At 43.5% G+C, this 12,560-nt stretch overlaps 3 protein-coding genes across 3 annotated transcripts; 2 read left to right on the top strand and 1 right to left on the bottom strand.

The window, feature by feature from the left end:
- Positions 1-779: 779 nt before the first annotated feature.
- LOC104000919 (zinc finger protein ZAT12-like) lies at positions 780-1,591 on the bottom strand. Its single transcript, XM_009423073.3, has one exon. The coding sequence runs from the start codon at positions 1,369-1,371 to the stop codon at positions 913-915; it is 459 nt and encodes a 152-aa protein (XP_009421348.2). The 5' UTR covers positions 1,372-1,591; the 3' UTR covers positions 780-912.
- A 3,432-nt stretch (positions 1,592-5,023) lies between these two features.
- LOC135594774 (zinc finger protein ZAT12-like) lies at positions 5,024-5,497 on the top strand. Its single transcript, XM_065085283.1, has one exon. The coding sequence runs from the start codon at positions 5,024-5,026 to the stop codon at positions 5,495-5,497; it is 474 nt and encodes a 157-aa protein (XP_064941355.1).
- A 4,575-nt stretch (positions 5,498-10,072) lies between these two features.
- On the top strand, positions 10,073-11,216 carry LOC135595601 (transcription factor MYB59-like). Its single transcript, XM_065086754.1, has 3 exons — positions 10,073-10,296; positions 10,396-10,525; positions 10,607-11,216. The coding sequence occupies exons 1-3, from the start codon at positions 10,161-10,163 to the stop codon at positions 11,049-11,051; spliced, it is 711 nt and encodes a 236-aa protein (XP_064942826.1). The 5' UTR covers positions 10,073-10,160; the 3' UTR covers positions 11,052-11,216.
- The last annotated feature ends 1,344 nt before the right edge of the window (positions 11,217-12,560 follow it).

Raw genomic sequence — 12,560 nt, 5'->3', positions numbered from 1 at the left:
TATACTTCCCCAACATTATAAGCCACCTATACTGCCAATAAAATAGGGACCCTTTTTTAAGGACAAGTATAGTTGCTTCTTATTTTTTCAAAAAAAGTATGATAAAAGAATTTTTTTTGCATAATTTTATGAAACTTATCTTATTTTTCTAGTAACAGCAACTTTCATGCAAAGATGTAAAATTTTCCCAATTCAGATATAAAATGCTCACCAAAGATGAGACAGAGAAAGGGGTTGTATGGTTGAAGCTAATGAACTATTAGAGTGAATACAACAAAATCAAACCAACAAAGTCACTTGAAACTTTTGTCAGGAAAAAAAGATGCATCTGTCAATCTCATAATAGCTGTTACACAATGAGGTCTGGAAATTGCACCATTAGCTTCTCCAAAGGGGCAGAAGAAAATGTCAAAAAGTAAAACAGGACAAAAGCAAGAAGAAGAGTACCTTTCCACAGTTGAATTATAATTTCCTATTTTCTATTTATTTTTTGTTTAAAATTTAACACTTAAATTATGTTAGGATCGATAAGTATCTTTAAAGTCGAGAATTCAAGTATGAAAAAAGATCTTTTTGTGAATTATAATTTATTTATTTTATAAATACCATATCTATCTTAAAATTAAGAATGAGAAACAGAGAAAAAACACTTTAAATACTCGTATGATTTTTTTTTTGTTTTTACGTTAACATAGATAAGGAGTCTCGAGCCATATATAGATTAGTCTTTTTTACATCGAGATATTCTCGTACGACAAATTATTGTCATCAAATATGTATAATCTCATAATTTATCGGTATAATTCTTAGTATTTTCATGCAATAAGTACACAATGAACAAATGGAAAAAGAAAACATGTAAGAAAATGAAAAGTATTACATTAGGTATATGAGGAGGTCAATATAGATCGATCAATACAAGCAATCCACCGCCACTGGGTTTGTATATACAAGCTCAAATCCAAAGATCTTTAGCACCCTCTTCCCCTCAGTACTCTTCGTCTCCGGTAGCCCCTGCCCGCAGGCCGCGGTGGTCGCCCGGTGCCGCCGCATGTGACCTCCCAAGGCCTGGCCAATGGCGAACTCGAGCCCGCAAATGGAGCACTCATGCACCCTCGGATTCGCCCCCTCGCCGTCGCCGCGGCCGTCCCCGGCGAGCTTCAGCTTCTTGTGGCTCGCCCGGTGGCCACCGAGGGCCTGGAACGACGGGAACTGCCGGTTGCACGTCTTGCACTCGAAAACACGTGCCGGTGGCGACACCGACGACACGTCGGCGTCGTCGGCGCTGCCATGGGACAGCTGCATCAGTGCATGAGCCATGGTGTGGACGCTCCCCACTTCTCCTTCCCCTGCGACCCTAGTTCTCTTCATGCTGGACGAAACGTCGGTAAGAGCTCCGAGCACACTTGCGGATGGGAGGCAGGAAATGGCTTTTTAGGCTCTCAGGACTCGCCAGTCGTGACTTTTTGTAGCGGCAAAGAAGTGTTCGTTTTCGTGATGGCAATAAATTGTGGGAGGAAGTCAATTCGGCTACAATGTTCCGTAGGTGAGAGGTAAGGATGAGATCGTGGTGATGGAAGCAAACACGACGACGAGAGAGGTGACTTGGTCGTCCTATCTTCTAGAAATGTGAAGTGGTCTCGATCTGATGCAGTTTGAAAAGGGAGAGAGGAAGAGTCAGCAAAAGTGTGTTAGATAGATATATGAGGTTTTACTGCACTGGATTTGCGACTCACGGAAACGAGAGAACCCAACGAGATGGAAGCACGGATTTGCTGAGCTGCGCAGGAAACGTGTGTTGAATCCATGGCGTGGTAGCTGAGCAAATCCGGTACAGGTGATGTGTCAATGTAGTATACCCGACACCAGCCTTCCGATTCTTCTTCCAAGTCTTCAACCTAACCACTACCGAGCTCCAAAACTCACCACCTTCCTCCGCTCTTCTTCTCTTCCCCATCTCCAACCACAAATGACGCATCTTTCCATGTGTTCCAGGTTACTCAATCAGCTTATTGTGCTCTACCATAGCCATTTTTTTCACGTCCACACCATCACATGAATTCACTGCCGCAGTGTATATATCTGAACATAAAGATTCGCAGATCCGAATAAGCTGGTAGAGTTGATTGAAAATGACCAATTGGTTGATCCAGAAACCGAAAGAATAATTATTTTAGATCATCAATTTCCGTGCTGTGATGGCTTTGCTCATGATGCGTCATCGCCGACGTTACCGCCTGCCACTGAAGTGGCAGTCAGCGAAGCTCGGCTGCTTAAACAATAACTATACAGCATGGAAGGTACGAAGAGAGAACATAGGTGGGTTTGACTTAGATTTCCGAGGAAGGGAACACCTGCCATTGGCCAAAACATCTGAAACCATAGACACCAGAAGGCATCACCGAGGTAGAAGAATGGAGTAATGCTTCAAAGTCCTGAGAGCATATGACACCGGAATGTTGTCACTTGTTGACTTCCAACAGGCCAAAGCTTATCTAGAAGAACCCCTGAGTCAGCAAAATACATGAGAACGGGAGCAGCATGAACTGACCCTGAGGATGTACAACTTGGAAAGCAGCAACGACCGGAAGAAGCTTCTGAGGAAACTGAGCGCCCGTCGGGAGGCAACCACTGGTGACGACCGCTGGAGTACTTCGTTGAATTCGAATCAGTACCACAAGCACTGTTTGCAAGCTAATAGAATTAAAGTATTGGATTAATTCAATACTTCTTGAGGGCTTATATTGCTAATATGTGATTTTATTTAATCATGCAATACAAATGTGATTCTCTCTCTCTCTCTCTCTCTATCTATCTATACCATATCAATATTTGAAGAAAGCTTCCTCAAAGAATCTAGTAAAATTGGTGGAGTCATGGTCATATTTTTGGTAAGTGGAGACTGCCTTTCGCCCAAAAAACAATGCTCCACGTATCCAATTCCTTTGATCTAGCAATATTGTACATCAAGATTGGTGTGAACCTTAGTGGGGGAAAAGAAAGACAATGTGCCACTGGTCTTCACCCATCAACAATATCATCCAGCAATGGAATAACAAAGGTTCCACTTGCCATGTAAGATAATAAATACATGGTAAAAAGAAGTGAATATATATTATGATACCAAGCTATTCATCATGCATGAAGAATTGGAAACATAGGTGAGAATTCGTCCTCCGAGAAGAGAGATTAAAGGTGCAATCCGCAGTCTCTTTTTTTGTTTGTTTGTTTGTTCATGAGGAATTCATCCTGAATTTATATAAATTGAAATATGAATTAACAGCAATGATACAATTTTTTTTGTTCCAACCAAAAGTTCTCAATACCAAATATTGGATGAACACATATAATTTTTATTTTTATTAATGATAATTGAGGACGGAAAGAGATAAAAGAAGATAATAAGAAAAATAATTGGATAGTTATCAGACTCATTCTCACTAAAGAAGAAAACTCTCAAAATGCATCTTTTGCACCTCCACATGTCTATTCTGTGGATGATGGAATCTCTGCACCACTCACACATAGTATGAGGAAATGAAGTCAATTACATGATCTCTCGTTGACCCCTATTTATAGAACCCAAGTATAAGAAGAAGAAATAATAATAATAATAATAAATAAATTAATAAGAATAATAAATTATATCTTAACTTATTTGGAGAAGTTAAGTTTTCAGATTCGTCTTCTTAACCTATCTTCTTTTATGTACTTGATAGTGTTGGGTTCTTGATAGATTAAAAATACGGTAGATGTCGCTACGTGACAACTTATAAAACATAAAAAAAATAAATAAAAACCAATAAAGATTTATTTAACTTAGAAACAATTGATGATGTCAAATAATAAATGGTGTGGTTCGACAAAATCGGTAGATTCAAGGAAAGTAATGTGTAATAGGACATGGCATTTTAGCTTTGGAGGAAAGGCTTGCCCAACGATGCCAAATGGAGGGAGGGAGGGAGGGAGGGAGACAGTGAAGCGTACGCTGTTCCAATTGGAGGTCGACATATGCATCTAAATGCGTGCCTCCCCACTTAGCGATCGCCATCAGGGAGACCGTCATCAAATCAACACCCATCAAAATCCATTACCAGCTGCTGCTGATTCATCGCTCGGATATCTCCAAGATATCTTCACCGTCGCTTCTCCGAGGATTGTCCACGTAATGCCGCCCACACGTCAATGTGACAGCACAGGTCAACTCCCAGGTCCACTCCACGCGTAGTGAGAGGCGTTCAAGTGACAACAAATCTTTGGCACCAACTGTCCCAAATTCCTGGCAATCAGCAGTAAACCGTGTGTTTCCTCTCGGGCCAAGCAAATCACAGCTCATATCTCGCTAGTCCAAGTTGACTTCTTGACCCATTTGACGCTGTGAGAACCTTCTTTTACGTAGAACCGAGCGAGAGAGAAGAGAAAGCAAGGACTCCTGCGGTCATAAGCCCAAAAGGGCAGAGTCAAGTCAACCCGAGGTATTTCATTACCTTGACACCACATAACGTTTTTGTGGTGCCTTAATGCTAGGCTTTGCACTGATTGAAGCAGAGAAAGGCGGGCTTGCAACGAAACTGTCCTCGACAATAATAAAGGCTCTTGCGTGCGAGACACACCTTAAGTAGGCCACTCGGAGGAACTCGGGGAATCTAATCACATCATTGAGCTTCTCATGTTAATGCTGTATCGGTATTCCCGATGGCCAAAGCTTGCCTGAGAAGGGGGGCCGACAACAACACGCAAACTGAGCACTAGCAGCCACTGTTGCTGATGTGAGGACAACGCGGTCGTGTACTGCAAGTCGTGTTTGCGTGATTGCTTCCCCAAATTCCCCGTCTTAGTCCGCGAACGTGACACGAACAGCTCCTCATGTCATGCCTCTATAAAACATGCACCTCCATGCACTTGTTCCTCATCCCGTGTCCCAAACTCCATGCAAGAAGCGGATACTTCCTCGGCGACTCTTCCTCGCGAAGCTTCCGTCCCTGCCGGAGGAGGAATAGAGCAGGAGACGCGGAGCACGGAGATGGATAGTCTGCTACTGCTGCTCTCATGCGAAGAGAAGCAGCGGGGCGAGGTCGGCGGCACGAGCAGGCCCAGTGGCGCCGGCGGGGTCCGCCAGTTCGAGTGCAAGACCTGCAGCCGCCGGTTTCCGACGTTCCAGGCGCTCGGAGGCCACCGGACGAGCCACACAAGGCCGAGGGGACGTGGAGACGGGTGCAACCCGGTGCAGAAGATGAGGCCGAAGCTTCACTCCTGCCCCGTGTGCGGCTTGGTGTTTCCGATGGGCCAGGCTCTCGGCGGCCACATGCGGCGGCATAAGACGGCGGCGCCGGACGCGCATGCCGCGAGGGAAGGTGGTGCGAGGGAGCTTCGGTGGCTGGACTTGAACTTGCCGCCGCTGGAGAACGAATTGCAGCTCCAAAGCCTTGGATTCCGATACACGGCAGAAGGATCTGCAACGCGAGATTCCTCCAGTTATTCATCGCATAGTGCATGATGATGATTTGATGACTATATATCTATTTTGGATGAATTCCTTTCAGGAGATGCATTGTTCATATCCTCATCGCCTCATTCATTTCTTTTTCTTGCTTTGATTTCTTCATTACATTACATATGGTGTTGGATTTTAATTTGGCTCTAAATTTGTTGGTTTCTTAGGGTTCATATAGGTTGACTGGTTTGCAGTGGGAGAGATCCTCTGAGTTTTCCCTTCAATTACTTCCTTTTATTCATGTTTCGACTTAGCATTTCTTTTCTTTTCAGACAAATTTTCTTTGGTTTTATTTTATTTCTCCTTAATTAGTTTGATATAAAAATAAATTCATGGGGGATATTTCTTGAGCCTTTCTTCTTTGTAGGGTTTTCTTTCTCCCCTTGACTTTGAAGCTATTTTTCCTCAAAAAAACATTTATGATCAGAAGAGAGTAAGTGCTAATTATCCTTTGGTCTATGGGGAGCAAGACTTTTTAGCATTGGCAATGGTATGCTAAGGATTATTTCTTGTCAGTAACATAAATTTCTTTTAATATGGTAGAAAATTAGAAACCACAAGAAAAGGACTGGGGGGGACAGAATGCGGATATTTTTGATCAATTATACATTAGTCATCCTAACAAGAAAATAAAAGATGGAAGTTCCACTGATTGATCTTTATCCATTTCTTCAAGCAAGCCTTGCCCTTTTTCAAGACATTCTCATGTCCATTGCTTTTAAGGACAAAGTTGGTTTTTGGCACATAATTAAATGATAATTTATATAATTCATCGTTAGCTAAGAAAGAGCCTAATTGAAATAATTCAATGTATCCATTGCCTCCAATAATAGAAAATTAACGCTAATTGTTATTGCTTCGATGCCGTTGACCATAGAGTAGGCACGATTTAATTTGGTTTCGAATGTGTAAGCTCATCCCCAAGACGTTGCTTGTTTGCTAGAGGTTGATTTGGCATCATCCCGAGGTACGCCTTAGTCTCGTCGAGGTTCTTGTATAAGCAGTCAGTGTTGAGGGATGTTCTCGACCTAATCCCTCCGATGATAAAATTAGTTATGAGATGAAATATAGTAGAAATGCTTTTCCTTTTTAGGATTTGGGGGTTGACTTTTATACCTGAGCGGTCGATGAAGCGAGGTTGACGATCGGTGGACACACCTCTCCGCGGGTGGCGACGGAAGGTCGATTGCGAGAGTGTTATTTATTAGGGGTAGAGTCTGTCTAGGATAAGAAATGGATGACCCCTTGTGTCAGACTCCCGGAAAGAAAAAAAAAAAGAATTGAGTCATGTTGCTTGGGGTTAATGCTTTCTACAATCGGACATGCGAGCCTTCCAGAAATCAGGATGATAGATCGCTCACGATAGATAACCCTAAAAGAGGGGGATGGACCTCATTATCGAGGATTAACGTATCATGCTATTGCCCCGTGCGACACCCTCAAAGATCGAGGTGGGCAAAGACAGGAGGATCGTGCTCGTGAGTTCTTTCACCCATGTTATCGCCTAGGTGATAGCCCTTGACTGGATGTCAGCAGTGTAATGCATCATTACATTCCCTCTTTTGCAAGTTCCCAGATGGCATCTCGATAACGACGACCACTTCATTTCCTACCCAAATCCTCATTTGTGAAATCCTCAACAACCTCTTGATGTCTTGGTGTAGATCGATTTTTCTCCTCCAACTAAGTCGAATCATCCCCTAATACTACCTTCGACGATCGAGTTCAAGGTTATCAATGCGTAGCAGAGATTCGATCGTGTATGTATCACCGTGAGTGTCCAATAATTATAATCTAACCATTAAAAGAAAAGAAAAAAAAAATGAAGTTAGAATAGCTTTATGATGTGCTACGGGCTATGGCGGCTAAGGGATGGGTTTTTATGGGTTGTGGGCTGTAGGCCGAGCAAGAAACGGTCATTAAGAAGTAAATCCTTGGTGCAATTTTTGCCTCTGGGAGACCTAATTAAGTTGTCTTGATTGAGTCTATAGATGGAAGTGCAATCAATAGTAACAATGGGAGATCGTACGCCATACGACATTAGGGAGATGGATTATGATGAAAGGACAATGGATGTACAAATTGTCAAGACGAGATTTTGAACATTCAAGTTAAGCCTAAGCCTAAGCCTAAGAGAGAGAGAGAGAGAGATTTGGATGCATATGACCGGACTAAGCTAATCGGACGTGACTCAGCTAAAGTAAAAAACATTGTGAGAAAACACTCAAATGAAACAGAAGAGCCTGACACGAAACATGGCGGACGACCACCCAACTGGTCCAACGCGCACAACCCGCGGCGTCGGCACATCTTGAAATCATCATGGTTTTCGGGTCCATAGAAATTGTGGAAGAACAAAAGGCTGCAGGCCATGCCACTATGTGTGTGCTTCTAGTCGAATCCCTCGACCAGCTCGAGCCCATGGGCATGTATGTGCTCGACGAGTCTTATCGACAAAGGACACCACACCTATCACTTTCCTGTAAGAATGCTGCTGTTCCTTAGTTGGTACACGATCACAAGGAACAACAGTTGGAGGCACCACGGAATCGCAACTTGTAATTGCCACTGCATTGATCTTTCCTGCACTCGTTACGCCTCTTCTCCACCATCCCAAAAGCCACACCTTTCGGAGCTAGCAAAGCAGGGTTCGGACTTAAGGGGACAGAAAGGGGTCAGAAGAAGACCCTCGACCAAATATAAATACCACGTCTCTTTCCTTCACTCGTCCACATGCATCTCGTATGCAGCGAGGCAATACATCGAACAAGCAGTCGACTACTCCGGGAAACAAGACAAAGCAGCTGCTAACCAAAAATGATAACAAATAATATCTCGTCACCGACCACATCCGGTGCCAACTGCTACACACCCTCCCAACACATCACGGAAGAAGATGAGATTTGTGATGCATTGGTGGGAGTAGAATAATGGCAGGTTTGAAGGCGGCCAAAAGGATGCAGGCGGAGGAAGACGAGAGACGAAGGGCCAAGTTGGGGGCAAAAAAGACGGGATGGTGGCATCCACGTCACGATGCCTCGGCCTCGAGCTACTCCGCACTACGGAAAAGATCCGCTTTGGGATCTGAGCCACACTGCACGCTTTTCTATGGCTTCTCCGTTCCGCTTTTGGACATCGAGAAGGCTCGGTGCAGCCCGTACCACCGTGTCCGTGTGTGTGGGTAATGGGTCAGTGTCAGCACCGCAGCCCTCGGCACTCGGCTTGATTCCTTGACCTGGTATGCACGCAGTAGTGCTCCAAGATATTGCTTTAAAAATGGCCACATCACGCGAGGAGGAGGAAGAGGAGAAGGAAGGGAGAGGCATGAGTTGAATCAAGAGGAGGGGGTGATGTTTACACGTAAACAGAACCCCACGGGCTTTTTATCACGGCAGGACTTGCCTCAGTGTTAATGATAAGACACCAACTATCCTTATCACAAACACTTCAGTGATTTAAGCAGGACCGACTGCCGATTCATGAAGAAATAATGCCTGGGATGAGCAGGGGAATACTTTGGTTGCAAATGAAGATGATGCCTATGTTAGAAATCGATTCATAATGGGTGTTTCTATATTTTGCGATCATATTAATATGTTTGATATTATTTTTATGAACAATATTCATGTGTAAAATAAATAAAAAATTATGATCAAATCTAGAATGCTGGTAGACGACTAAAAGATTAAAAGAGTGTGGATCATTGCATAGGTAAGGAAAGGCATGTCACTTATGAAGTAATGCTCTATCACATATATGGATTTAAACTCAAAATACTTGTAAGAATTCTTATTCTGGTCTTACTTGTAGAGCTATACAGTAATTATAATAATAAAAAGGATAGTGGTACACTAGGCCTAAAGGTCCAGTATTTGAATCATCCTCCAATACATTTTAAAATGTCAGTCAACTAAAAATATCTCGACTGGGCCAATAGCAAGACCATGAAATTGAATCCACCACTTACCTTTCCAAAAAAATCCATATCTTGTTTAGCTAAGACAATGTGCTCTCAAATTTGGCAAGTAGGTCAGATATGGTACTTGTGTATCGAAACATTCCAGCAGCAAGTACTTGAGACATTCCCGAGTTAACAAGCTATCACTCTTCCTGGTTACACTTCTTGGCATAACTCTTTTGTTTGACTAAAAATTGTAGCATCCAATGAGGCAAGAGAAGAATCTAACTCACTAAAAGCTTCTCTTCCTTTTTCACTATTCTTTTGGTGGCTGAGCAACACATACTAATAATATATTAAGGGCTCAAACCACCTTTCGTAAATCACCAAGTGGTTACTTTCACTTGTCTTTAGAAAGGCAACGCAACAAAGAGCGTGACCTCTCCGAGGACATGGAGTCGCCCTAGCCATCGGACTCCCGCTTGTCCCTTTCACTGCTCGTATTATTAGCAAGAGGCCAACCAAAGCTTCTCCAGCACACCCATTAATCGCTAGACGTTACTAGGATGTCATAAAGAAGCTAAATTGCGTGCTAGATTTTGTGAGTTCGACATGACATCACCTGGCCACGGCTACGGTGGCTATAAAACCCCGTGGGTGGCGTCCTACGCCCTCCGAGTTATTGAGAATCACACCTTTCAGAGAGAGAGAGAGAGAGAGAGAGAGAGAGAGAGAGAGGCGTACCTGAACAGAGTGTGCCGTGCAGTGATGGCGAATGCGCCGCCTACGGGAGCAGCGGCGGCCACACGGAAGGGGCCGTGGACGGAGCAGGAGGACCTTCAACTGGTATGGTTTGTGCGCTTGTTCGGTGAACGTCGTTGGGATTTCTTAGCCAAGGTGTCAGGTTTGAGCGGTGGCGGGGGATAGGTAGGCCTGTAAGGCACTTAGGATGGCGGGGGAAGGCACTGGCTTTGACCTCTGCATGCCTCCTCGTTCTGTGCAGGTCTCAACAGGACCGGCAAGAGCTGCAGGCTGCGCTGGGTCAACTACCTTCATCCCGGCCTCAAGCGAGGGCGCATGACGCCCCAGGAAGAACACCTTGTGCTTGAACTCCATGCCAAATGGGGAAATAGGTCTTCCTCACTTGTCTTCATATGCTTATGAGCATGGCTTGTTGCTTGCAATCCAGTGATCCGAATATGTCTGCTCTGTAGGTGGTCTCGCATTGCTCGGCGGCTACCGGGGCGCACCGACAACGAGATCAAGAACTACTGGAGGACGCACATGAGGAAGAAGGCACAGGAGCGGCGGACGAGCTCGGCTCCCTCGCCGTCTTCCTCGTCCTGTAGTAACATCTCGGAGCTCAGGGCGGAAAAGCATGAAGGTTGCAGCACTGCAGAGGGAACCTCGTTGATCTCAGGGCTTGAAGTGAACGATAACGAAGGGAAGGGGTACACCATGGATCAGATCTGGAATGAGATCGCCGCATCGGAATCCGTCAGCCAGCTGAGCTTTGACGAATACAAGGGCGGATCGGCTTGCAACATGGAATGCCCTCCGGTGAGTTCCCCCATATGGGAAGACTGTTCTGCGTCGCTGTGGAGGATGGAGGACGAAGACTTGTATCCCATGACTGACCTCTTGCTCTCTAATTGTTGACGCAGAATGGTCTTTCTCTGTAAATTGTAGTGAAATCGTGCATGCAAGTCCTTAGTCCCTGCGACAAAGATCAGTCGATCTCTTGTAATCCATGGTATCTACTGTAACAACTACAGAAATGTGGGAAGTTCTCTGTTATCTATATAAAAAGCTTGTTCTGATGTATGTTTTTATTCTAAGAATCACTCTCCCATCAGGGTAGATTATTATTCATCAGCAGACAGTTCTTCAGGTAATGGATATCAATCAATGAAGGTGATATGAACAAAACATTATGCTGATGATATATATGGAAATCTATGTAATCTTCAGATTTCGGGGCAGATTTGGATGGAGAGCTGACACACCAGTTACTGAAACCAAGGCCTCGGAACTTAGGTGTTTTCGTGCAAGTAATAGACTAATCTACTGAACAGTCTGCTGTTGATAAGGAAACATGTGTTACTTCAGTACTTGGTATTTCATGGATTCTACTCAAAATCACTAATTACTGCAAACACAAATAATACTTCAATATGGATTATGTTATAATGTCAAAGCCAGCACACATCCATTATAACTAACAGGAATTAAGCTTTTTTCATGAAAAGGTTTATATCAGAAAACCTACAAGTAGGAATGGCCCAAAATATTGTTTTGTAAAGAGAACAAAGTGTTTCAACAAAACCACTTTATCTTCCCCAAAGTATGTTTTTCATCAATGTATGTAACCTCAAACTTTGCTGCCACACTCCACATGATAAGGCCTTTAAGAAGGAGATGAAGAGGGGTAGTAGGAACAGCACAATTTTCTTTCAACCTTCAACTATTTTCTACTGAAGATGTGGATGCATGATATCTAACATCAGATGTCTCCCAAACAAGGGCATGATAAATATCACATTTGGGAATTGCAAGAGTGATCATGCAAGATGGTGAGACTGTGTGGCTGCCACAGGGCAATTAAAGTAGTGACAAGGAAATGTTCTAGTCCAAGAGCTTTCGGCCTTACACCTTTTATTTGGGTGGTGGTGCTCCCAATTATCATAGCATTATCTTCGGGAATAAAATAAAGCTAATGCGTCAGTGCATACCTGTCAAAAATCTGTTGTGTAAGAAAGATCGTAGATGTGCCCACTGATTCACCTTGAATAATATTGGCCCCACTACTGGAATGCAGAATCATTACATCTCTTCTCTTGCATTCAAGCATACTGTTTGGCACAGTGATTATGTTGTTCCACTGCAAATTGAACACAATAGAATCTTAGCGTGAAAGCAGCCTCTAAATATGCATCACAATACTTGTATCATAATTCACAATGTCACATATAAAAGTCTAACCTAGATGATGTATAGATGATTAAACTTCGATTAACACCATAATATTCGTGCATCACAAAATTTTTTTTAGCCTGTCAAACAACTTAAAGTTGATCCATATCTAATCTTACCACACTACGAACCCAAGCTGAGTGCAGTTTTTTAGACACCACATTGTCAATTATGGTAATTAAAAAATTTTACCAT

This window comes from Musa acuminata, chromosome BXJ1-10 (assembly GCF_036884655.1).
Source record: "Musa acuminata AAA Group cultivar baxijiao chromosome BXJ1-10, Cavendish_Baxijiao_AAA, whole genome shotgun sequence".
Classification (NCBI taxonomy): Eukaryota; Viridiplantae; Streptophyta; class Magnoliopsida; order Zingiberales; family Musaceae; genus Musa; species Musa acuminata.
The sequence above is the reverse complement of the archived record's forward strand: the minus strand, read 5'-3'. Positions and strand labels throughout refer to the sequence as shown.

What these genes read in the sequence shown, in the direction of transcription:
- LOC104000919 (XM_009423073.3), bottom strand. Translation starts at nt 1,371, where the DNA reads ATGAAGAGAACTAGGGTCGCAGGGGAAGGAGAAGTGGGGAGCGTCCAC.
- LOC135594774 (XM_065085283.1), top strand. Translation starts at nt 5,024, where the DNA reads ATGGATAGTCTGCTACTGCTGCTCTCATGCGAAGAGAAGCAGCGGGGC.
- LOC135595601 (XM_065086754.1), top strand. Translation starts at nt 10,161, where the DNA reads ATGGCGAATGCGCCGCCTACGGGAGCAGCGGCGGCCACACGGAAGGGG. An exon ending in TTTCTTAGCCAAGGTGTCAG is followed by an intron (nt 10,297 to 10,395) that starts GTTTGAGCGGTG and finishes CGTTCTGTGCAG; the next exon opens with GTCTCAACAGGACCGGCAAG. An exon ending in CATGCCAAATGGGGAAATAG is followed by an intron (nt 10,526 to 10,606) that starts GTCTTCCTCACT and finishes TCTGCTCTGTAG; the next exon opens with GTGGTCTCGCATTGCTCGGC.